Source organism: Drosophila nasuta, chromosome 2R (assembly GCF_023558535.2).
Source record: "Drosophila nasuta strain 15112-1781.00 chromosome 2R, ASM2355853v1, whole genome shotgun sequence".
Classification (NCBI taxonomy): domain Eukaryota; kingdom Metazoa; phylum Arthropoda; class Insecta; order Diptera; family Drosophilidae; genus Drosophila; species Drosophila nasuta.
The window spans coordinates 10,358,552-10,383,933 of NC_083456.1; the positions used below are offsets into that span (position 1 = coordinate 10,358,552).

The 25,382-nt window shown below is 39.0% G+C and overlaps 5 protein-coding genes across 6 annotated transcripts; 3 read left to right on the forward strand and 2 right to left on the reverse strand.

Annotated features, from left to right (window-relative positions):
* The first annotated feature begins 1,039 nt into the window (after positions 1-1,039).
* LOC132786787 (putative uncharacterized protein DDB_G0277445) lies at positions 1,040-3,638 on the forward strand. The gene is made up of 2 exons (XM_060793443.1): positions 1,040-2,146; positions 3,200-3,638. Exons 1-2 carry the CDS (start codon positions 1,977-1,979, stop codon positions 3,213-3,215), a joined length of 186 nt encoding a protein of 61 aa, XP_060649426.1. The 5' UTR covers positions 1,040-1,976; the 3' UTR covers positions 3,216-3,638.
* Positions 3,639-4,193: 555 nt separating this feature from the next.
* LOC132784195 (single-stranded DNA-binding protein, mitochondrial) lies at positions 4,194-5,808 on the forward strand. The gene is given in 5 exon segments (XM_060789631.1): positions 4,194-4,303; positions 4,379-4,469; positions 4,538-4,646; positions 4,706-4,796; positions 4,798-5,808. Coding segments are annotated over 5 exon segments (447 nt in total). The 5' UTR covers positions 4,194-4,279; the 3' UTR covers positions 4,930-5,808.
* LOC132784084 (uncharacterized) lies at positions 4,990-5,965 on the reverse strand. Its single transcript, XM_060789481.1, has 3 exons — positions 5,699-5,965; positions 5,389-5,631; positions 4,990-5,267 (listed from the first exon to the last, which is right to left on the reverse strand). The coding sequence occupies exons 1-3, from the start codon at positions 5,855-5,857 to the stop codon at positions 5,076-5,078; spliced, it is 594 nt and encodes a 197-aa protein (XP_060645464.1). The 5' UTR covers positions 5,858-5,965; the 3' UTR covers positions 4,990-5,075.
* A 472-nt stretch (positions 5,966-6,437) lies between these two features.
* On the forward strand, positions 6,438-12,939 carry LOC132784193 (organic cation transporter protein). Its single transcript, XM_060789628.1, has 3 exons — positions 6,438-6,711; positions 11,257-11,888; positions 11,947-12,939. Exons 1-3 carry the CDS (start codon positions 6,669-6,671, stop codon positions 12,937-12,939), a joined length of 1,668 nt encoding a protein of 555 aa, XP_060645611.1. The 5' UTR covers positions 6,438-6,668.
* On the reverse strand, positions 11,301-24,962 carry LOC132784194 (protein sarah). Of its 2 annotated transcripts, none has more exons than XM_060789630.1 (2): positions 24,596-24,962; positions 11,301-15,400 (listed from the first exon to the last, which is right to left on the reverse strand). In XM_060789630.1, exon 2 carries the CDS (start codon positions 15,396-15,398, stop codon positions 14,523-14,525), a length of 876 nt encoding a protein of 291 aa, XP_060645613.1. In that variant the 5' UTR covers positions 15,399-15,400; positions 24,596-24,962; the 3' UTR covers positions 11,301-14,522. The 2 variants fall into 2 exon arrangements, with proteins under 2 accessions (XP_060645613.1, XP_060645612.1); XM_060789629.1 differs by having other exon boundaries at positions 11,301-15,405; positions 24,596-24,954.
* Between the last annotated feature and the right edge of the window lie 420 nt (positions 24,963-25,382).

The following is a 25,382-nucleotide window of genomic DNA, read 5'->3' on the forward strand; positions in this document are numbered from 1 at the left end:
TATTTAGATTTCCTAAATTTTAAAGTAAGATATGAATAATTTATTTCGGAAGCATCGGAAGAATTACTATATATGAAGATTAAATGAATTATTTAGTTTTCCTACATTTTAAAAGTAAGATATATAGTAAGATAAGAATAAAAAATAATAATAAAAATAAATAAGATAAGAAACAAAATTCCTTCATTATCGTTTTACTGATTCGTTGTTATCTGTTACATATTCTATAAAATATATTTTATGTATTTAAGAAATAAACTTAAGATTTTTATTTAAATATCTTCATTTAAAAGATATATTAAGTCCCTTCGAATTTCATAATTCTGTTTTACCTATGGAAGATCAATAAAATTAGCAAGGGCATTTAAGTCCGGGTATTGTTTGTTCATAAGTTCAGCTGGAGAGTTGAGGCTAGTCTGTGCTGTTGGATACTTGACTGGCTGGTTGGCATGGCACGGCATGGAATAGCATGGCATGGCATGACTCTGGCGCTGGTCGCAGTTGCAAGCATCGTAATCGCCATCGTCGTTGCCTTCAACGTTAGCTGGCAGTCGTTGTTGTTGCTGCTGCTTTTATTATAAATTTTTGCTGGCGCTGGTTCGTTGCTGGGTTTTATTTTTTCATCGTTGTCGTCGTTTTCGTCGTCGTCGTATTGCCTGACGTTATACCAGCCAACGCCATCGCATGCTTCACCTTCGCCCCACCGCACTCACACACACACTCTCATACATATACGCTATACACAGATACAGGCATACAGATATACACGCACACACTCGCTTTACAGACACTCAAACAGTCACACACTTTGTGCGGCTGCTTTGCTCTCACTCTTCCTCCCACAGCGCTTCCCCGCTCTCCCCACTCACGCTCCCATTCGGTTTACTCCTCTCTCCCCACCAGCGTCGCTGCTGCGGCGAAGTTTCTTGTTTTCTTTCAACGTCGCTGATGCCGCTGTCGCTGTTGCTGCTGCTGCTGCCTCTGCCATTGCCGCTGACGTCGCTGTTGCTGCTGCTGCCTCCTCTTTGCTTGTCGTAATTTTACTTGATTTTTTTCTGCCTTTGCTTCTTCTTCTTCTCTTTTTTTTGTCGTTTTCTTTGTTGCTGCTGCTGATGTCGTTGTTGTTGCTGTTGCTGTTATTGTTGTTGTTGTTGCTGTGTGCTGCTTTCAGTGCGCTCGTTGGCTCGTTCGTTGTTCGTTGGCGTTTTTCATTTGTGTTGCTGTTGGGTCTTTTTTTCTTTTTCTTTTTTGCTGCTGTTGCCGTTGCTGTGGCTGTTGCCAGAGAGTTGGTTTCGAAATAAACTTTAATGCGAACATTCGTTCGGTTGAGTTTCAGTTTCTGGTGCTCTGTTAAATTCGGTAAAAATGTGCGCAGTCAGCTTCAGCTATGCTACTGCAGCTTGAGATGCAATTGCAGGCTGAACTCCACTATAATATCTATAATATTTTTATTCTTTAATTTCTCTGTGTTAATAATGATTATTTAAAAGATATTTAATTGAAGTTGTCTTTAAGAACTAGCATATGTATTTGTAGAATTGCTAAGGAATTGGGCTTCGAAGTCTAATGCCTATTCAATTGCTGCAACAGCTGCGCGCGTTTTTCAAAAACCTTCGCGCAGGCGAAGCAATCCAAGCAATCGACCAAGCGACCAAACAACCGTATAGACCAACCATCCAACCAAGCAGCAATAGCTACAAAACAGCAGCAGCATTCCGGCAACTTGAATGCTGCTGCTGTTGTACATTAAGCTTAAGCTGCGTTGAGTTTCACTATAAAATGAATATGAGTTTTCGTTGCTGTTTTGCTGTTGGTTTGGCACGCAAACGCACCGACGAGCCAAACAACCTATACGAAACGTAACGATACGATACGAAACGAAATGAAACGAATGAACGAACGAACGTCCTCGACAAGCCCTGGCAGCAGCAACCACTTCAACAGCAGCAACAGCAACAACAGCCACAGCAGCAGCAATGAGCTACGAGCAACCAGCAATCTCCCACCTCAAGCGCCTCGCCGTTTGCTATACAAACTCAAAATATACAAAAAGCAGCAGCACCAACAACAACAACTACAACTACAATATCATCAACAGCAACAACAACAACAACAGCAGCAACGTCGACATTTGGGACGTTCGTTCGTTAGTATCGCTACAGCGAACAGCCGGAGCCAAAGCCATAGCCTCATATAGCAGATACAGATACGCAACCCACACACACAAATGCTTACACACAGCCATATACACACACACACACACAGAAATGCTGAGCTACACGCGCGCTGGAAACAACAGCAATACGACGGCAATGGCGAAGCGACCGACCAAACAACCGACCGACAACGACGGCGACGACGACACTAGAAAACGACAGCATGAATAATGCCTTAGACTGGGGCTATACTGGGAAAAATATACGCTACAGTATACAGAGAGAAATGGGAATTACGCGATGACTAACCTTAAATCTTTGGAACATTACTCTTTTCAGAAAAATCAAACAGCTTAGAACGATGGAAGTGAGCTTGGCATATTAAAATAAATAAGAAATCTCTCAAAAATTCATAGAAAATTATATGATAAAAATAACAAAAAAAATTTAAATGTTAGACACTCAAAAATACCAAATTCACTTCACCTATAGCTTCAATTTAACAAAGATTTCAAGATTTCTATTATTATTGCAAAATATGTACGATCTATAATTCTAAAGAAATGCGCTCTTATAAAAATCTGTATAAATTTATAAGTTATTGCTCAAAGCTTTGAGTCAAGTTATTTGCATGTATCGAAGTACCCTAGAAAATGGTTGTTGTGACGCACAATTGAAATAGCTTCAAGACTCTCTGACTGAGGCTAGGGCTGGCAATATTCTTGGGGCACCAGCCCATCACCGGCAACAGCAACAGCAACAGCAATAGCAACGGCAACAGCAATAGCACCATCAGCAGCACTAGAACCGGCACCAGCACCGACATCCACATCCACATCGTCGACTGGCCGACGTTGTCGGTTGGCTGTCGTCATCGCCTGAATTTGAATGCAAAGTCGCAGAGTTGTGGAGAGATTGTTGTTATTGTTCTTGTGTGGCTCATTGCTGCTTCGTTGCTGTTGCTGTTGCAACAGCACAAGGGCTACGAAAATATACATTCATTTAAAAAAACAAGTGATTTTATTCTTCCGTTTTCGTTTCAGGTTCACCGCAGCTTGACGCCTTTCGAACTTATTCTCTCTTTTAAGCTTTGAAATGTCGCCTAAACGGGCTTTATGTCTTAACATGTGTTCAAAAAACAAAATGGCGACTCCTAATGGCGGCTCGCTTACAAAGCTTCGGCAATTAACGAAGTGGGTCGCTGATCGCATATCCTGTTTCGTATTGAGTCGAGTTCAGTATTTGTATGCGAGTTTCGGCTTGTGTGAGTATGTGTAGGATTATTTGTAAAGACTTTGAATGCAAACGTTGATAAAACACTATTAACTGAATGCATTAATATTCCCAAAACAGAATATGCATGTACACTTATATTAATTGGGGTAATTTTATTATTCAACTGTCTATAAGATAGCTAAATAATGTATATTCAATACTGTATAAAACTATATTAATATTTGGAAATTTGAATGATTGTTCATTTTCTACGCCTATAATCAATAATAATAATTAATAATAACTTATAATCTGAAAATAAATATTTAGAAAAGAGTTTAACTTATTAAATGTTTTTGTTGGTAACGTAATTATGCGCCTGCTTTGCGCGAATTCAAGTCGCATAGCTTTAACTTTGTCAATTGTCACTGCACACTAGCGCCAAAGTTGTCAATATTCTGAACTAGCTTGAAAATACACAAAAGTTCCGCGCTAAGTTTTATAGCACCTAGCTTTTTGTCGGGATTTTAAGTATTTCTACAAATATCCCCCAGAGCGCGCCACAGTTTCTATTAGATTACAGTGGTGGTCAAAACATTAGTACACTTAGCTTGCGTCTGTTAAAAAAAGGTAAATAATGTAGATTCAAGAAATATCAAATAATAAGTAATATACGCATATTTAAAATGTACAAACCTACATTTAGTTTTAATTAATTGTAATAGAAAACTTTATTTAATTTCAATAAATTATCGATTTTCAAACAAGAGTTCACTATTTATTCCACTAGAGTGCGCCAACAGCATATGAAATAATCGAAACCCGCAGTAAGTTGGTTGTGTTATCGAAAGAACAGCTGTTGCTAGAAATTAAACTCGCATTGCCGCTGGATAAAGCACGCTGAGAAAATGATGCAACAAAGTAAACGCATTGTAAGTTAAATATATACAAATTTGTTGTCAACATATAATTATCATGTAAATATTTAATAATTTGTGGATGTGCAGTTGACGCCAGTCCTGCAGGGACTCCGGAATCTGTCGGCACGCGGTGCTGCCACAAGTACATCAAGCACAGCACCCGCCAAAATTGAAAAAAGTGCGTAATTGATCGAACAGGGATATATTATTTCATATGCTTACTTAATTTATTTGTTTAAACTGCAGCTGTCAACAACGTAACCATATTAGGGCGTGTGGGCGCAGATCCACAACTGCGCGGCTCTCAAGAACATCCAGTGGTCACATTCTCCGTTGCCACTCACACCAACTACAAGTGAGTACTAAACAAAGTGTAAATTCAACTCGATTTTTAATAATCCTTTGACTATACAGATATGAGAACGGCGACTGGGCTCAGCGCACAGACTGGCATCGTGTAGTTGTCTTCAAGCCAAATTTGCGTGATTCCGTGCTGGAGTATCTGAAAAAAGGGGCAGCGCACAATGATCCAAGGCAAGATCACCTATGGAGAGATCACAGATCAACAGGGCAACCAAAAGACCAGCACCAGTATCATTGCCGACGAAGTGGTCTTCTTCCGCGACATCAATAACTAACATAGCATATAACCAAAAAAAAGATAATCCCACTTAATCCTATAGACGTAAGAACAAAAGTTGAACTTGGTTTGCATTTAATTACATACCCATACGCATATGTATAATATTCATAAAACTTGAAAAGATAATGCTGTGACTAGGATTTATTTATAGTATATATCGTTGATGACATTGGCCATCGTTAAGGTGCATTTGGTAGTTAGGCTGCTAATCTGCATTTGTTTAGTTATTTGGTCATAGCTGTTGGTCACTTCTTTTGTCATCGACTCCAGTTTGTTTATTTCTTGCTCCATTAAGACCAGAGACTTCCGATGATAGTCTATAATCTTTGTGATCTACGGTTGCAAATATGCCATAATATTCTTATCTGATCACTTTTTTTAAGTTCTTACCATATTAATGGGCTTTAAATGGGAACCAGCCTCAGTATTAAAACGTTCAATTTCAGCTTTAAGTAAATTGGCCTGAGCTGCGGAACGGTCTGCGGAGAGAAGCAGCTTCATGAGAACCAAAAAAACAGCTATGTTTGAACGGCATTGTGTTAAACTTTGGACATTTCATCGGATCCATGTACATTGCCTCACAATGCGAGATAACTCTCTCTGCTTGAACTAATTCATTTTCATTCTCCATCAGCTCCAACTCCAGCTTATATACACAGTCCTTCAATGTCTCCACAAACTGGTCGATAAAAACAAGCTTACGGCGAAGTTGTTGTACATATGAATATTTTATCTTATAAGAAAGTCTTATACTATTATCTCACTTGTTTCCCATTCTCTAAGCAGATCTTTTCTTGTTCGCGTATAAATTTCAATTTTGTTTCGAATTGATTTTCGAGTTCTTTTGTATCATCAATTAAAATAGTAGATAGCATGTCGAGGTATAAAAAGGTCATGGGATCCGTTATGCAAGTATCGCCCATGTTAAATTATTTTAAATTTAAAATAAGTGTAATTTTGAACTTGATGATTTTGTATAAAAAATACAATCAAAATTGAGGCTGCTTAGGTGGAAAAGCAGTCAGGTAAGAAATGCAAAGAATAAGGGAGTTTCAAATATTAAACATTAGATAAGATTGCTGAGATTGCACTGTGTGGATCGATTAAAATCAATGTAATTGATTCATAGTTTTAAAAATCTCTACCATATCCATTTCCGATGGGAGTTCTCTATCTAATCAAGCGATCCACGTGCTGTTGCATAGAAACAGAACGCAGCTGTGATGCTGATGTATGGTCCTCCTTTATTGATTGCTTTGCCCTACTCTTATCGATAATGAATTATGTCACATTTAGAGAGCTAAATCGACCAAAACAACAATAACAAATTCAGCAGATACTCAAACAGAACGATCCGCACTCAATCGCAAAGCTTTTCAGCACTCGTATGTTTGTAAAGCGAGAGAGCGAGCGACGGAGCAGCTTGTTATCGCTGTTTGATTGTTTGCTTTCATGTGTGAGTGTTATTCAGTCGCGACTCGAAGCGATTCAAATATTCAAGACTTATTCAGTTGGCATTTAGCTTTTTGCCAGTTCGGCGGCGCTTGCAAAAGTCTCAGCGCATCGTGTTCGAGCCCGATCTCGCTTTCGATTCAGATTCGGTTGAAAACTGAAAGTAAACCTCCACAGAAAATGCAAATTGTTAACTATTGACACCAATCATACAAACAATTTAAATAGTACAAAAAGTTATATCCATTTGCAACAAGTTTTTAGGAATCTTCAAAGCTAAAAATGGCCGTGGATTATGTTTTAGAGGAGCTCATGGGCAAACTGGGTAAGTATTCCGTCATGGGAACAGAGTGCAGATCAACAGTCAAAATTAAGTGTGTTGCCAAGTTGTCAACAAGTCGCCTGTTCTTATCAATTGGGCTTATCTGTCAGCAATGCTTGCTCTTATCGGTCCGCTGCGCCAACTTCCGTTTATCCTCATAAGTGCATGCAAAATTCAGTTATCCACCTGTCAAGCTCTTATCACAAAAGCACGCGTTATCAATTTAATTTAGATGCAGATCTAACGATTACATTTCTACGCTAATTTTGTTCATGTTGTTTTTGTTTTCTTTTTTTATTAACGCTGCGACGTTTGTTTGTCAGGTTTGCCGCCAAAGTTAAAAGCGCCTAGAGCTAATACAATTTTAATTACAGCTTTTTCTAATTTAATAAATCTCAAGGTTAGCTAAATTGACAGACACAAGTATGACAGTTGTGATAGCCGTAGATTGTTACAATTTGCGAATATGACGAGCACTTGTACAGTGAATGTGATCGACATTCATCTGAGGCAATACATTTACGATTGTTTCTTTAGAATATCAGTTAATACACACTTAATAGGTAAGGCCAGCATCATTGTCACGAGATGACCGTAATATGCTAGGTAGGGTGGCGTAACGGTGTATTCAATCAATTCACACGAACACACTAGCTTACACTCAGACCACTCAGACTACTCAGACTCGTGCATTAAATGCGCTCATTTCGAAAGGTGCTATGAGAGTTTTTTTTGTATGCTAAGCAGTTGTATTAACTAATGCAAATATTTAATGGCATGTCAATAGTTCCATATAATTGATCAAGCAGCCATCACCAAATACACACTTAGTACAGTATATACAATAAAAGAGTACAGACATTTTGAATTGCAGTCTATAACTTTTGTGTATTAAATGCGGCAAACGAGTTTCTCATGCGATGTCAGCCCACGATCCAGCTAAGCTGCAAGTGCTACTGAGATTAACGACCGCATTAGCAACTTTTTCTTAACAGTAACCACATTTGCACAGACGTTTATATGCACATACTATATGTATATGTATGTATTGTATTTGTATTTGTATGGTAATCACACACATATGAATATGACGCTAAGAAATGCGAAAGGCCAAAAACAGGTTTCTCCTCAGTTTCATTTCTAATGTTATAATTTCATCACTGTTGTTGTATTTTAACTTTTTTGCCGACAAACTTTGCTGTTTGTCGCGTGCGGCTTTTGCAGTATAGCATGGTGAGCTGCATAGTCAAGGCAGTGTTTTAATTATTCGCTTAGTTCAAGTACTTTACTCACTTCTATGTAACGTGATTTTTATGGGGTTTTGTGTTCTTCTGTGCCCTTTAAACAACACGCTTCAACTTTGATTACTGTCGGAAATGACGAAACTTTTTAACTGACCATAACATCAGGCGACCTTCAGCATTTGTTTTCTTGTTGTTGTGTGTTGAGTTTTGCAGACAAACATGTCGATAAGAACGATATTAAACAAAGTCCAATTTTTTTTGGGCTACCGATGAGGTTGTCTAAGAGATACCCCAAAGGTTTAAGATAGTCTACCACGTTTTCGCAATTGTATTAGACTACCACATAAAAAAACATGCATGCTCGATAAGAAATGGCTTCCTGATTTATAATTATTATCGGATCATTATGAAATTTGTTTATTTGTCATACTTTATGATATAACTTATAAATTCTAATGTAATCTCAATCTTTAAAGCTATGCCTTTAATTATTAAGGGATAAGTATTGCAAAAATAATATGGCAATAAAAAAGTATCTTAATACTTGTGATAGCTAAGTTTTTGTTTTTTCAGCAATTTAGCAGCATATATCTCATAGGATAAGTGCTGACTATGTGCAAACATTTTTGGATTTCATCGTATAACAATAAGTTTTTTAAGCTTTCAGAAAACATATGCACACCCGTATTTCTATTTGCACAAACTATTGTTGACGTGAGTTAATTGTATAATTGAAATAATTATGGTCTAACATGAGTTATGGAAAATTTGAAATCCATGGCCCAACAAAAGCTGCTTATCCAACCCACAACAGCAGCAGTTGTGCTTAATTCTTTTGTGATATATTCGGTTCTATGCTTTTTGCGGCTTACACCAAGTTTTGTAATGTGTATGTAATTACAAACTTCATAATGTGCATCAAAAAGCAAAATCAACAACAAACAAAATCAATGCCATTAGAGCCGCAACAGCACCCACTGTGCCCCACATGGAAATGAAAAACAAAAACTAAGAGTGAAGTGCACTTCACTATTTCATTATGTGTATAATTGTATGCAACAAATTAGCAACTGAAAGGGATAGCACACTTGTGAGTTATAAAAATAAATTAATTCCTAAATTAAATATGTGATTTTATTAGCGAGGTACAAAAAAGTTTCAAGGATGCAAACTACAAAATGTATTGTACGTATACGTATTGTAAAAAGTAAATAAAAACAAAGGTTTTTTACTTGGATACAATTTATTTTTAGAAGCGAATTATTAACTAGAAAATAAAGGAAATCGTGTAGCAAGCAAGTGTGATATGCTTATAATTAAAATATTGTGCTATAAATAGAAAACAAAAGTATTATTTACTTGTGATACCTTCATTAAATATGGTTCGAAAAATAAATGTCCGAATTTAATTCTAAGTCATTTTCAATTCGTTTAGTGTTTTGTTTACGCTCAAGATTGATGAGCTTTATTGATTGGTATGAGAAAGATATTTAATATCGGGCATTTTTTTAGTTTATGAATCATTTACGGTATCATAAAATGTAACAGATAATCGATATACTCCATTTATGGGTTACAGTGTATCGCAAATACACGTTTTATGCCATGTTTGATTAGTTAAACAAACGATTCATGTGCCGTATTTTGTTCAAGGACCATTTGGTAACAAACTGCTAATACTTCGGCAACAAATCCCACAAACAAGCCATAAATTTATATACTATATTACTTACACATATAGTAGTACTTGTACTCATATTTATGTCGTGGGAGTAGAGAGTGTCGAAGAGTGGGTATGAAGCTCAGCTAATCCGTTATGATTTCGACGTCAGCTTATTTATTGCCGTTTGTTTTCGTTTTCATTATCGTCACTTATCGATCGCAGGTTGTGTCATTCTGATTATGTATATGAGACGTAATTGAATTTAATTAAAGATTGTCGCCATGACGAATTGGTATTAATTAAAAAATTGTCTGTTACAGTGTCGGATCTCTCTGACATAATACTTATCGCACTTATTGTGTGATCTAATCAAATCAGACATTTTTCGAAAAGTTTTAAACATTCCTAGACGATTGTATCACGTGACATGACAAACTCGCACTTGCTCTGTGTAGCACTGTGTAACTTTGCCCCGCCCAACTGGGGCATGAATTGAACGATTTGTGCACCACTAATCAATTGTAATTGCCGATTGAACATTGGACCGTTCACATGTGTCAAATATCTAGGCGACGCTCAAAGAAATTTACACAGTGTCTGCCCTTGCAGGCAACGAGATCACAGCACAACAGTCTATGCAAAACTTTGTCATAATCAATTCAGTGCAACAAGCCACCATACCATTTCATTTCAAGCCTCAGTACTCGGTTCCAGTACCTCGATACGTCAATAGACCACTGTGAAAAAAAAAAACAAAATAATAGCGTAGGCAAATATTTCGACGCGTATTTGTATGCCTTTCAATTGAAATCGAATTGAATAAATTCTCCTTGATTTAATTGCAATATCTATTGGTGTGACGACAATTCCGGCGGCGGCGGCGTCAAATATGCCAAGCTACGCCCATCATCGCACATTCGATAACCCAATTTGGCAATTTCAATGGCTCCATTGCTATTGATAATCTATTATTATCTTTATATCCACTGGCCGAACTATCAAGCGGTAAGAGCTAACGGGCTGAATTTTATTTTAGTGTCAACCAGTCACATATTCGAATTGGATAAAAGCTTAATTGGCCAAAGCAAGCCAAATAAGCAGCTGAATCATCAAATGAATTCAGCAACAAATTTTGGCGCCAATTTTTAAATGCTTCATCGACGATTTATTTGAATTTCCAGCTTTGTTTATATCTTTTTAAACATTCAATAATAATTTTTATTGCTATAAATAAATTATCGTTGATGTGTAAATTTTGCTATAGAGTTTTGAAGTTTAGCATATTAGCATATTAATGTTGAACATATTTAAAATGTGTGTAAAATGTTCAGGATTTTAAATTATCTATGGTTTACCTTAGGTTTATTATAGGAATATTTGTTAGTCTAAGTTTCCCTCAGAAAGTCTCAATCTCCACTTGAAGTTTTCAATATGCAACTTTTAAGAGTACTTTACATTGACCTAGACGAATTAAATTACAAATAAAACTTTTTTTCTACTACTTCTATTAATTATAATTGATTATCAATTATAACTCAAGTGCGACAATTAAAATCATAACTTAATTTAATCTTATCTCAAATAAATATTTTTGACATACCTCTTAAGAAAGCAACACTAAATCATTTAATTATGTTTTAGGTGAATTTGGCAAATACCAATTCTTCCAGTTCTTCCTACAAGTGTTGTCGGGTCTGACAGCCGGTCTGCATATGTTGTCACTGGTGACTGTTGCCGCAGTGCCAGAGCATCGTTGCTACATTCCCGGCGTGGACAACAGCACCTTTTCACAGGTGCCATGGAATTCGAGCGACATTCTGGAGCACATTCCGTTGAAGGAGAGTGGCGAGCTGGACTCGTGCCACATGTACAATGTGAGTGCTGGCGACCGCAATTTGATTCCCTGCGAAAAATATGTGTATGACACAACATACTACAAAACATCGCGCACCATCGACTGGGACTTTGTCTGCGAACGTCGCTGGATGGGTTCCATCATTCAGACTGTGTTCATGTTGGGCGTCTTTACGGGCGCAGTGACTTTGGGTGGCCTCGCCGATAAGGTTGGCCGCAAAACTGTCTTCTGCTGGTCTGCTCTGCTGCAGTTGATCATCGGTGTGGGTGTCGCCTTCATTCCCGAATACTTTTCTGTTATGGTGGCTCGCTTTTTGTTGGGCATTGTGGGCTCAGCAGGTGCTTATATCTGCGGCTTTGTGCTGACCATGGAGCTGGTGGGACCCACCAAGCGTACCGTGTGCGGTATAACTTTCCAGGTGAGTTAAATCCAGATATTTCTTTTAGACAACTTTACTAACGTTATTCCACTTTTAGGCTGTATTTGCTGGCGGCATTATGCTTGTGGCTGGGTGGGGAGCCATTATCAAGGATCGCACATGGCTGCAGGTAGTCTATGGTCTGCATGGCTTACTCTTCATCGGTCATTGGTGGCTGTTGGATGAATCGCCGCGTTGGCTTTGGATGCAGGGACGTGCTGCCGAAGCTGTCGAAATTGTCGCTAAGGGATTGCGCATCAATGGCTCGGGTATTAGTGTCGACAAGGATTACTATGTGCAAAAAGCTAAGCAGCAGGCGGCCGTCGAGGAAAAGTCCAGTGCCGGGCTTAGTGATCTTTTCCGCACTCCAAATTTGCGCATGAAGACACTTAATGTTTGCCTGTGTTGGTTTGCCAACTCGATTGTCTACTATGGACTCTCGCTGAGCGCTGGCAAGCTGTACGGCAATCCCTACTTTATACTGTTCCTCATGGGTCTGGTGGAGTTCCCCACCTACATCACACTGGTGTTTGTCTTGGATCGCTTGGGACGTCGGTCGATCACATCCACTTTAATGTTGGGTGGCGGCCTCTGCTGCATTATAGCTGCGTTTATTGCTCAGGGCAGCACACTCTCCACCAGCATTGTTATGCTGGGCAAGCTGCTCATTGCCGGCTCCTTTGCTGTCATCTATAACTATTCGGCGGAACTGTTTCCCACCGTGGTGCGCAACTCGGCCATGGGCTTGGGCTCAATGTCGGCTCGTCTATCGGGCGCATTAACGCCACTGATTACCCTGTTGGGTGATTCATTCGATCCCAAAATTCCGGCCGTGCTATTCGGCTTGGTGGCCTTGCTTTCTGGCTTCTGGGTCATGTTCCTGCCAGAGACAATGAACAAACCCATGCCAGAGTCGATAGAAGATGGTGAGAACTTCGGCAAGGGCGACACCTGGTTCAGTCAATGTGCTGGTCGCAAGCCGCGCCAGGACAGTGTTTATCCCGATGATCCGGAGCAAATGGTGCCACTCAAAACCATTGAGAGTAAATAGGAAATGCCAAAGTTTATTTTGTTTTATTTTGTTAAACATTCTCATACACGCACACACACATTCCATGGTTGCTTCTGTAGCAACTTTAGTTAAGTTTCAACCTGTTAATAAATTGAGAAATTTGAAAGTTGCCTGGGCCAATGTTACAACATCCAAGTGCAGCATTCCTGCACTCTTGGCCTCAGTTTCTCGTCTACTCTTGTTTTTGTAAAATTCGTGTATTATTTTGGAATCTCTACTCAGAAAATTCTTTGCTTGAAACGAGACTTAGTTGAGTCATCCAAAAAGTATGCTGCAAATATTTTCAAAGTCAAAAAGCAATTTTTTCCGGATTGCAGAAATGTTCAATTTCGTTTACCACAATAATTTTGGTCGAACTTTGTGTCTATTATCAATAAGTGTTCGGATAATTGCAATTAAATTGGCGAGAGACTCCCAGGGCAAAACAAATGCATACCAACTGTCAAATGATTCAACTGTTCGCACGCCCATTAAATAAATCAGAACAAATGAGTTAGTATTTCTTCGTTTTAAATTGGTATTTGTTTTAGTTTTTGTTTTTCTTTTTGTTTTTGGTACATTTGAGAACATTCATCATTTTGAATTTGAATATAATTTCGATTTTGCATTAACTTTGTGTTTGCTTCTGTTTTCAAATTATAACTAATAGATTTCAATACGTATTTCAATAGTCAGATATAGTATGTGGATATCTGAGTTCTCTCTGGCTTACAATTAGATCAACATTTACATATACATACACAGATATAATTTGCTGAACATACATATTCATATCTGTCCTTACAGGGGAGGGCTTTCGCATAAAGTTTTTTTTAGTTATAGTTTCCGTTTCCGTTCCGCTTCTGCGTCAGCTTCCGCTTCCGTTTCGTTTAATTCATTTTGCTAAACACAGACAAATACATGCAGAGTTTCATAACAATGAAGGTACAGTTAGATATTGTGTGAATTGCCAGCGAATAGCCAGTAACAGTAACAAGTAACGAGTAGCTGACATCGATATCGATACAAGTACTATTATGCTATACAACAAGTACACAAACAAGACACCAAGAGCGAGAAACAACGCGACTTTGACTTCGAGTTCGTATGCAAACGAGAAACACATCTATAATTAATTTTCAGCTCCACTTGGCGCTGTCGCACATTAAGATAAGCTAATCATCTTCTGCATCATCGATAAATGCTCGGCGGCTACACACGGAAGTTGGGGGACAAATGAAACGCTCCACAAAAACATTGTGTGAGCGAGCGATTACGATTACTTAATACAAAACATAGCTACATGTAAATTAATCACAATCGAATTATTTAAAATTATTTACACAAAAAATACTCAACCACAAGGCTGAGAACCCCAGGTGGTGGTCACCAGGTCCAATTGACCAACCGATTATCCCATTTACAAATCATCATCCATCATCAGGTCAACTGCAACCCATTTGGACATTGGCCATCTAAAACGTTGCTCAGTGTGTTTTGGGGCTTGGGGCGTTGGACACCTCTCTCTCTCTTTAATTCTCCATCAGCCGACTGAAGTGCAGTTCTCAACTTCAAGCTGTCCCTTATGCGCGCTCTGGGCACTTGGTCTGCACAATGGGCGCCTTGGGTTGCAGAGAAGAGACTCCACCGGGCACTGTCCCCTCGGGCAGCATGGCCGTGTGTACAATAATGGCTGGCTGATCCTCGCTCTGTGGATGCAACTCATGGGATTCCCCGGGCGTCAGACTGGCCAAGGCGGCAAGCAGATCGTGATTGACCAAAGGCTCGGCCTCCTCGCGTGGCTCCCAGCCCGCTGGCGGCGATGCGGGCGGTGAAATAAGGAACTGTTTGACCGGCGCCGGCGGCTGTAAATTCTTGTTGTTCACCGGTGTCACCGGCTGTGCAAAGTAGCAGGTGATCACCGTCTTCTTGTTAAACTCATACTGATGAAGCTTGATGCGTGCATTAGCAGCTGCAATAGCATTGTCATAGTTCACACGCAGCCTGCGGAAACTGCGCAACCATTGAAAAGTTGCCGATTCGCTGAATGAGCGAAATAGCTCCTCCATGGCATGCTTCAATTCCGGATTGGCAAACACCTCCGAGTGTATGTTGGTCACAATTATCGATGTGGGCAAATCATCAAACGAATCAGCATCCACCTCCGGCTCCGTTTCGCTATCCACATCCCCCTCCGGTGGCAACGTTGGATGCTGGCTGGGTAAGCCGTCGGCTGCATTGATATAAATATCCTGATCCGGTGATAGTTTGTCTATGCTGCCGCTACCTCCGCTGCTGTTTTGTGTGGATTTCAATTTGCTGCTGTTGTTGTTGTTGTGATTGCTGCTGCTGCTGCGTGTTGTCGTTGTCGGTGTGGGAATAGGAGTGATGTCGCCGGCCTCACCTGCAGCACTCCCCGAGCTGGCGGCATTATTATTTGATTTGCCCGTGTCGGACATGGCTGTGCTGAAAGCAGACAGAGAGAGAAAGAGCGTAAAGCATATTATTGATTGAACACTTGAAACGTATAGCAGTAGAATAGCTTAGCTAAACAAGGAATGCAATAGACATTAGGGCCAATAGAAAATGCAAGTTAAGGACTGTGCTTAAAATTTCAAGCGATTTGGATAACTACCGCACAGACCTTCGACATTTATTCAACAGCCAGAGATCCTTCAAGTAATCACGTTAAAAACAACATTCGCTTAACTGTTTACTACCAATTTGGGTTGGCCAAAAAATTTTGCGACTCCGCCCACGTATTTCGACGTGTTTGCATTTTTCATTTACTTAACACGTTAAGAACAAATTTCAAGCGTCACACAACGACTACAATGACGATGACGACGACGACGACGTCGACGTCGACGACAACTATAAATTGCCGCCCAAAAATGTGTGGTGAAAGCTAAAAACTACAGACGTGTCTGAGAATATTTGTGGTACGATTGCGTTTGGGTTTTAGTTTAGAAATGAGCAAAACGTTGGAGGTGAAGAGAGGCCGTGAAGTGTAAGAAACTTAAGTATCGGCACGTGAAGGCAATCAATAGGGTCCGCCACCGGTTGGTGACGCACTGTTGATTCACAAACTGTTCTTGATTTTATTGTTATGCTGAATTATATACTTCTATATATACTCGCACACAGAGCGGGGAAGGCGGGGATTGCGGGCTGATTAATAGCATTGGCGAATTTTTGTGAATGAATGAAAATGAGCAAAAGCGTCGCGACAACAACCAACGCTTTTGGCGTCAGCACAATGACGTCGTCTTTGACATCGTCCTTCAACCGTTATACCCCCGCCCGCTACACCTCAACCATTTTACTTTTCTACGCTGTGTTGTTGACATGACAGCAGCACCTGTGACCGAGTTCAATTTGTCGACTCGAAACAGTCGGAAGTTTTAGCCAGTTTTATTATTATGATGATTACTATTTTGGGCTTAGCATAGTTTTAGATTAGCGCTCAATTGTATGCTATAAAAAGGCTACCTTGCCCTTCCCTCCCCCTCATGATCGTTGAGGTGCCTAGTGCCAGCTGCTATTTTTATGGCGTCGCCCTAGGGAGAGTGATTCAGCAAATATGGAATATTAATACACTCCTAAATTGCGTATATTCTACACATGCCTTCTTTTAGGCTAATCGTAAACAAACAAACCAACTTTTATATAGCGCCAAAAAGTAGACTATGCTGTTGACTTAATTGAGCCAATACCCAATTTCAATTTCAATATCAGAAAATCGATTGTTTGTGCCGCATTTCGGTATTTTTCCTTAAGAAAATGAATTGAAATCGCTGAAGGTTATTAAGTACATTTGTGGTTTGCTTTTCATTAAATTTAAATGCAATTACGAGCTACGGCCATGGCCGCCAGTCTATCGATGTTCTATCAAACTGACACATTGCCCCCCACGGCGTTGTTTGTCGACGACTAGAGGCAACTGTCAAGCGCAGATTTTAAAGCGCGCCAGACTCAAGTATACTTGGACTCTCGTCGGCTCTGCACTCAATGGACTAATATCAGCGGTAGCTTTAGAGCGACTACGATGGATATGGCGACCGCCCGGAGTGAAGCACTCCTGTTTGTTGTTTTTCACTTGTTTTTTGTTGCCACTTTCTTTTTTATTTGCTGGACTTACCGTGGCGTACAAGAGCGATTGGATGTACAATACAATAAAAACAATAGCCAAATTGAAAGAGGACTCTCCCGCCCCTTCAAATGACGACAGCCAACCTGGGGAACCTGTTTTGTGTACACCGCGAAGTGAGGGAAGAGGAACGTCGATAGCGACTACGACGACGACGACGACGAGTTGATCTATTTCTGGATGATTGATTTCCTTGAAAACTCACACAATTGTTACTCGTGCGGAAGTTAAGCTCCCCGGGCCTGCATGACGTGTGCATTTTGTTTGGCTCCATCAGCGCTTGGCGACGACCAGAAAAAGCCGGAGGGACAAACAGGGGTACTCAATGAATGGGTTGCTTGCTTGCAAAACGTGTGCCACGCCACGAGCACTACGCACTCTATATACATTTGAGGATGGAAGGTACAAGTGAAAACAAAAAACTGCAAGTAAGCCGTTCGAAACTGAGAATGATGGCGGACTTAGTTGGAGTAAACGACCGGCTTGCATGCAAATTGTGTAGGTCCTCGATGACGTCATCATTGTTTGCATGCTAAAATAATGCCAACATACTGTTATGAAAGGCGGCAATAAAAGCAAAACGAAACGAAGAATGCTTTAAAAAAAAAAACACACTCGTACTTGGACAAAGACTGAATGGAATTTGTGTGTGTTTGTGCGAGTGTGGAGCTCCTAGTGGGGCTCAACATGATGATGAATTGCCTGACGGTCGTTATCCTGCGACCTTCACTCATTCATAATTGCTGTCATCATTATATCAAGTGGGCGGCCAGGTCTGAAGCTCTCTAACAAGATCCTAGAGGCGGTGTGGGCGTTTCGCAACTAAATCTTTGTTACCACAAAATTGCCGACAACTTTTCAAATATTATGCAAGTTCAAATTGAAGATATTTATAAAAGCCACAGAAAGATGGTGGAACTTAAAGTTTTCTGAGTGAAGCGTATTATATTCAATATCAACAAACTATCTGAAATCGCATTGAAATATAATATCTTTCAATTGCAAAAATATCCTGTGACATTTCTACTGTTGTTTTGAAGCCTTAGACATTCATTGAAATTCTTGCAACTGCTAAGTTAATTGGATTTCATTATGCTATTGTAAAACGCAGTTGGTTCTGCGTCTAGAGTGCGTGTCTGGCATCAGTTAATCAGGCAAAGTGCAACTGCAATTGCGTCTGCAATACTTTCACATCCCACACACATCTCTCTCACTCTCTCTCTTCCATAACATGGCTAACCTTCATAACGAAAATCAAACCGTACATGTTTGGTTTCTGTTTTTATTGCGATTCAATGCCAACGCGTGGGGGATAATCTAATTTTGATTTTACGCAGAAATACGAAATACGAAACTGGCAATGCACACGAACGAAACATGATTCCCAACACAGATTTTGTCGTCCTTTTTTTTGGGACTTCAATACGAGAATTTTGTGCGCAATCGAAGCATGCAGCACACAGGTCAAAATTTAATTAAAACTTACTTCTCGCCACAGTCTGGCCAAATGTTTGCACAATTGTTGCAGAGCATTTTATTCTACCATGGCAACCTGCAGCTGTCAGTTTCGTTTGGAATTCGAAATATTCAACCCACAAAGTAGCCGGCATACATTCTGTCACATGCACTGCAAGATACTTCACTGCCCAACTGTACCTGACATGCCAAAAGGTCATCGTGTGATCCATTAGAAGTGTGCAAGTCGCGTGGGCTTTTCCGACACAACATTGTTAGGCGCTGACATTTTCTACTTTATTATGCAAATGAAAGTAGACAGCTACTTCTGTCTAACTTCGCACTGCTTTAAAGACGCTTCCTAAAATAGCAATTTATGGGACAATTTTAGCTTTGCTTATTTTAGCCATTTGACACTCTCTCGCTGTCTATTCAGGACTTTTGATAATACCCAAAATAAATGCGCGTTCTGTTCCAAGAACGTTTTAAAACGAAAAACAACGAGTGTCTATGAATATGTATGCATATTTCTGTTTAAATTATCTACATTGTGCTGATGTGCGTTCGCAACGCCCACATTTCAACAAGTTATTTTCAGCTTGGCTTTCAGCTGCACCCACCTAAAAGTGTGCTACACTTTTTTTATAAGCCTGCTATAATTGAACATTATGTGCGCTGGCGATGAAAGTTGAGTACCATCTACATATGCAGACATGGCGTATACGCAATGTGAGTCAGTGTTGCATGCAACAAATGCTACAGCTGGTTGTGGACATGGCGATAACGGCAAACTCAGTGTTGGTTGTTACATTGATTTATGTTGTGCTACTTCTTTTTTGTTCGTTCTCGTTCGCATTTGAGGTTGCCTCATTAAACGTAATCCCGTAATCCATATGACAGTTGCTTCCCGCATCGTCAATTATCGCAGGTTCTGCCTGCGCTGCCCACTCATTAAGCTGCCACAAATACACATGCATACATATGTATACATATATAATACAATACAGAAATCATTTGTACATATATCCTCCACTCGCATGTGTCCCGCATGTGAGGCGAGTGGCGAGTGTGTTCGTGTGTGTAACACGAATCGTTGCGGCAGTTTGACCTTTGGCCAAGCTGATGTATCGCTTCGTTCTGGTCAAACTGCTATAAAGCTGCCGCAGCATTTGTGCTCACATTTCTGCTGGCCGAATGGGTTTGCTCGTCATGATAATGGCAGCTTTGGTAATTACCCGACACTTTTAGACCTTAGCTCAGCTCAGCTGTTAATTAAATCGTTTACACACCGATAGGCAACCACAAAAATGCACAAATCCTATTTCAACAACTATTCCAATGCATTCCACCTATTCGAATAACTCGCCAGTTTGATTTCACATATAATAGATGATTTTACATGTACTTGTACAGCTAAGCTCATCGCAAATTAAACAAAGCCACATTGATTGAGATTGATTTGAGCAAAGTTTCCAAGAATTTGCCCTCATGTTATGGAATAGTTGGTTAAAGAACATTCTGCTTTAATGTGAGATTGTGCTCATCGTTTCTCTCTCTCTCTCTCTCTCTCTTGTTATCAATGAGCATGTGTAGCATGTGATGCTTATCAGGCAAAAGAGGTCGGCCTTGGGGTCTCTTTTGACTCATTTCGCAGACAAGCCCCTTTGTTGTTGGTTGTCAGCAACAACTGTGACATGTCAGGGACGAGGCAAAAATAGTTTATCAACTTTATGCAAAACGTTTCAAATGAGACATGTGTTACCAAAACATGCCATAGACGTGAATCCCCAACGCATTGTCACCGAATTAAGGTGGCAAGTGGGTGTCTATGGATATGTGCTGCTGAATCTACTAAAGTCCATGTCGCATATCATAAATCATTGCCATGGTGGTCGTCATTGCCTCAGAGCTTATCATTCGACAGCGTAGCGTTGACGCACCAACTGAACCCGGTTGCAGCCGGCAACAACAAGTTGTCCCCAGTTAGTGACTACGTTGATAACAATTAACAGTTGTTATTATCGTTAATTGAGACACAAATACATGGGATTTATTGCATGTACATACGTATATGGATGGTATAGTACGATTTTATGCCCCGACTATAACTAGGCATGCTTTAAGTCAAGGCGTCGTCCGTCCCATCCACAATGCCAATCAGTAAGTACTCTGTGATTGCGCGATTGTGGCCGTGATTGTGATTGTGTCTGTGTTTGTATTGTTAAACGTTCAAATGACAACTACAATCGCTGTGACGTCAGTCCAATTCCATTGCAATTCCGGCCCTAGTCTCAAGACTAACCGTTTGACGAAAGACTGCGTCCGCCCGTCTCCTGTACTCGATTCGTCAATTGCCAAGAGCAGGCAAAAAGAAAAAAAATTCGAAACAAAAGCGAACGTAAAATAAAAATAGCATAAACCGCGTCCAAATGGACAAAACGCAAACTATGTAGTATAATAAAAACGATGAGTTGAATTTATTTTAAAATCGCTTCATATCTTCTGCGTCAGCAAACGACGCAGGCGAAGGAAATGCTATGCACGATATTTATAAACCCCTCACACTCGCACTCACATCCGCAGAGCTATATACAAGAACTGCGGTGGTTGACCAACTGAATCAAAAAAAATATCCACAACTGAAATTGTCTATTTCTTCTTGATAGCCCGAAACTCAAGTTGATGACAGATGTTATCAGGCAAAGCAAGTGGCTGCTTGTCGTGTGGCAAAAACAACAGAAATGTGGCATAATTAATGATTGAATACTTTGAAAGTAGCAGAAAGCAATGCTTAAGGCGCAAACTTAAATGAGGTAAATGGGAATGAGTTGTAAGACAATGCAAAAAGCTTTAATGAGCTAGTTTCCAAGTAACTTTGCATACCACAAGTTGAAAGAATATTAATGCTGAGATTGCTTATGCTTTCTAGTTCGGTATAAACATTCTATTATTCAATTATCTGCCTATATCATCGAATCCATTTATGCCGTGGAGCTAAGTGAATGGAAGGGGAAATATTCCCAAGTTTCATATTCCACAAAGAATATTAATGTTGAGATTGTTACGAATACATTTGTTTGGTATAGACATTATTCAATTATCTGCCTATATCATCCATTTATGTATGGTAGTGAAGTTAAGTGAATGGATAAGATAAATTTCCTAGTAACTTTCCATGCCTAACTTAAAATAAAATTAATGCTGAGATTGTTATGGGTATATTTGATTGATACAAAGATTCCATTATTTCATTGTCTGCCATAATTGACCTACATATGCAACGAATTTATGTTAATGGAAAAGGGTGAAGATTAAATGATGAATATTAATTATAGAATCTAAATGATACCCAAGTAAAATTGAAGCCAATAAGATCAATGATAACTGGGAATTAAAAGATAATTAATAATAATTTCATTTAAGTAAAATGACAGAGATCGTAAATATGCACAAAATCCACTGATCAGTCAGTCACAAAGTAAAGAGAATTCAATTAAAAATGGTCTACTATAAAGACCACCGTAGATTAGAATTAGTGACTTCATTATGTACAGGTGCACGCATTTTATTGAGTTTTAATCATGATAATATTGTTTACTATTGTTTATTTTTTAAACCTCATGTTATTATCGTGATTATTAATGAGAACATTTACAATTACAATGCTAAGTTTAATATATGTAGATAATCATTGATCTTGCAAATACAGATAAGAGTAAAAAAAAGTTGTATTGGACTTTTATCAATTATCAACCCAACATTCGTCTGAGATAAGCAATTATTCATGCACAAGAAGTGATTACTGTGGAATCAACTCTTTTGTCTCTGGTCTTTAAAATGATTTATTCAGTTGCAAGTGTTACACATGTTGCAGATGTAATTCCAATCAAGTTGTTTGGCTACCTGGACAGTCTCGTAAGCTGCTGTTGTCTGAAGATGAATTGGCGACAGACGACAGGCTTTAAGTGGACACTGCCCTGTGAGCAGACAAAGGTCGCTATGGGGAACCAAGGTCGAGTTTTGCTGGTTGCCAGTGCTTTTCGCTTTTGAGTGGCACATGCCACGCCCACAACAAAGCACAACAAACGCATTGAAAGAGCAAAAGTAAGAGCGAGTGAAAGTGAATGTGAAAACATTTGAGCACAAGAGCTGATTTTATTTGCATTTGAGAATTTATTGTTTTTGGCTTCTCCATGCTTTTGGTTTCGTCTCAGCTATTTCCATTTTCCGATTCTTGCGTTTCTTTGGGAATTTGTTTTGCCAAGCAAAACATTTCCAACAGCAAAATACCACAAAAAAAAGGGGGCATGAAAGGAGTGTGAGATTGAGTTGCAAAGGGCGCAATGCGTTGGTGACTTGCTCTTGCCCAAAGCAATTAAAATTTTCGAAACACACACCAGCAGCGACAACGGCAACAAAAGCAACAATAAAGCATCTGTGCACAAGGACGCCGCACATTTAAAATTCATGCGGCAACTACACAAACACGCGCAAAAACAAAAGAAACAGAAGCAAAGGCTGAGCGAACAAAGGGGAGAGAAAGAGGCAACCTCATTCTGATATGTAGGTGTTAGGGGGTATTTGGGTTACAGGCTGTCAGTCACGGTCACGGCTGAAGGAACCCTTTAGAAAGACCAGCTGATGGCCAGACAACAACATGGGCACGAAGAAAAAAATTCAATAACAAATATGTACAGATATTGTGAGTGCACCAACCTCGAACACTATATACCCTGTATTAAGTTCGAAAGCAGAAATAATTAACTTAAAAATATAACTATTATTCGTAAGCGATTTTGTACATATATTTTATTTTTCATAAATATGCTTACAAAATAATTCAATATTAGAATATTTAATATAATATATTGTATTTGACTAACTGATCTAAATTAAAAGAAGCAAACAAAATTCAATTTAAAATTATATTAAAAATAATAATTGAATGCATAATTGGCTCCTCCTTTCTATTATTATTATTTTGCTACGAAACTTGTAAATAAAAATTTAATTAAATGCATTGTATTATTATATTATTATTATTGTTTATTAATAATTATAGACAGAAAAAGTTCAAGACCTAGTTAGTGGCTGGTTGTCTCTTTTTAGATTTAATAAATTAAAATGTAAAGTTTGTTTTGTCTTTTACTTTTCCTCACTCAGCAGTCTCGTTTAAAAAGCTTTTATAATTACAGGGTATAGATGAAAATATTTGCACCCACGCACTCAACATAATAGCGACGCGACAGACAATCTGGACAAAAATGCTTGCGCTAAAAAGTTTGCTAACTTGCAGGATGCTAATAATACGGTACTATATTATTATTTAAGTACAGTAGAAGTAGCCTAAGGCGTAAGGGTGCAATTTGTTAAGCATGGAAAAACACTTAAAATTAGCTAAGCAGTTGCTAAATTCATAATTGAATTTTGAAATGATTTTCGCCCAGATTTATGCCCGACTAAATTTGATGTATTGCTGAAAAAACTAGATCTATTTAGATAGCTTTCAGGGCGAGTAGCTCTTTAGACACTCTAATGTATCGACTATTAGTGCAAACGCGCAATTTATCAGAAGTGTCATGCCAAATTTACTGTGCACTTCACATTGAGGCACTCTCAGTGGATGAATGTTGTGGTTGCAATGATGTGCGAAATGGAACTTAGGGTATGGGTAATAATTACGCTGCAGCGTAATTGCGATGCGTATGTTTCTTGGAATGACCACAGCAAAGGCCCGCTGCAATGTTTATAAACAAAACGTGAGCAAACAATTAGCGGCCGCAAACAACAAAGAAAGAAAATAACAACTATGTGTCGTTGCGCGCCAGTTAAAAATATTAACGCACAAGCACACCCACACTCATATGTATGTACATACTATAAGCATGTATTCACCCACTTTATTCATACGAAAAAGAACGTAAAAATACTTGCATCCTCAATCCGCTATTGACATTGCTACTGCAGCGAACAATGCATTACATAAGCATCTTTGGCTTGCAATGCCATCATATTCTTGATTATCGCATTTGGTTTTATGCAATTACTTACCGTTTACAAACTATTTAAGGTAATTACTCCGATGACGGCAAATTTTGCTGTTGTTTTTTCCTTTTGTTGTTGGTGGCGTTTAGCTTCACTGCGGTAGATTATGAGAGAGGCCCGGAAAGGTAGCTGCTTTAGCACTAGTCGATATTATTTCTCTAATCGGCTGGTGCAGCGCGCGGTTGCAATTGATCTTGAAATTGGCAAAAGATATTGCTTAGTCGTTTGGCATTTGCAATAGATGTGGGTAGAAAATTCTCCGAATTTGCGACACTCGCGACGCGACACAACAACCATTCAACACAAATTTCGTTTTCACATTGTTTTTGTGAGCAATTGTTGCGGTGTGACCGCAACTTAAATTCCGAAAATATACTATTTTATGTCGGAAAGTATTTCCATAATAAAATTAAACAAATTTATAAAAAATTACGAAATGGTTAGGGTCTGACATTGTTTTAATATTTATTAGGATAATATTAAAATATTTCATTGTAATTTTAGTTGCAGAAAGTTTCCAATTCAGAAGATATAAATGGGCACATGTGGGAAATACTGCTCTGTTAAAAATGTCAGCACAGCTGACATTGCCGTTACCTCATAAGTTTACAGCGATAGTATCGCAGGAACGCAAACATCGCTTGTTTTAAATTATAATTTCTTAAATATATTTTTACTATTTCTGATTTTTTAATTTTTATTATATATGTATTATTATGTAAATGCTTACTTATGAAGAATGATCTTCAAACAGTCATGAATTTGTACTTTACACTCCCAACTTCACTCTTTT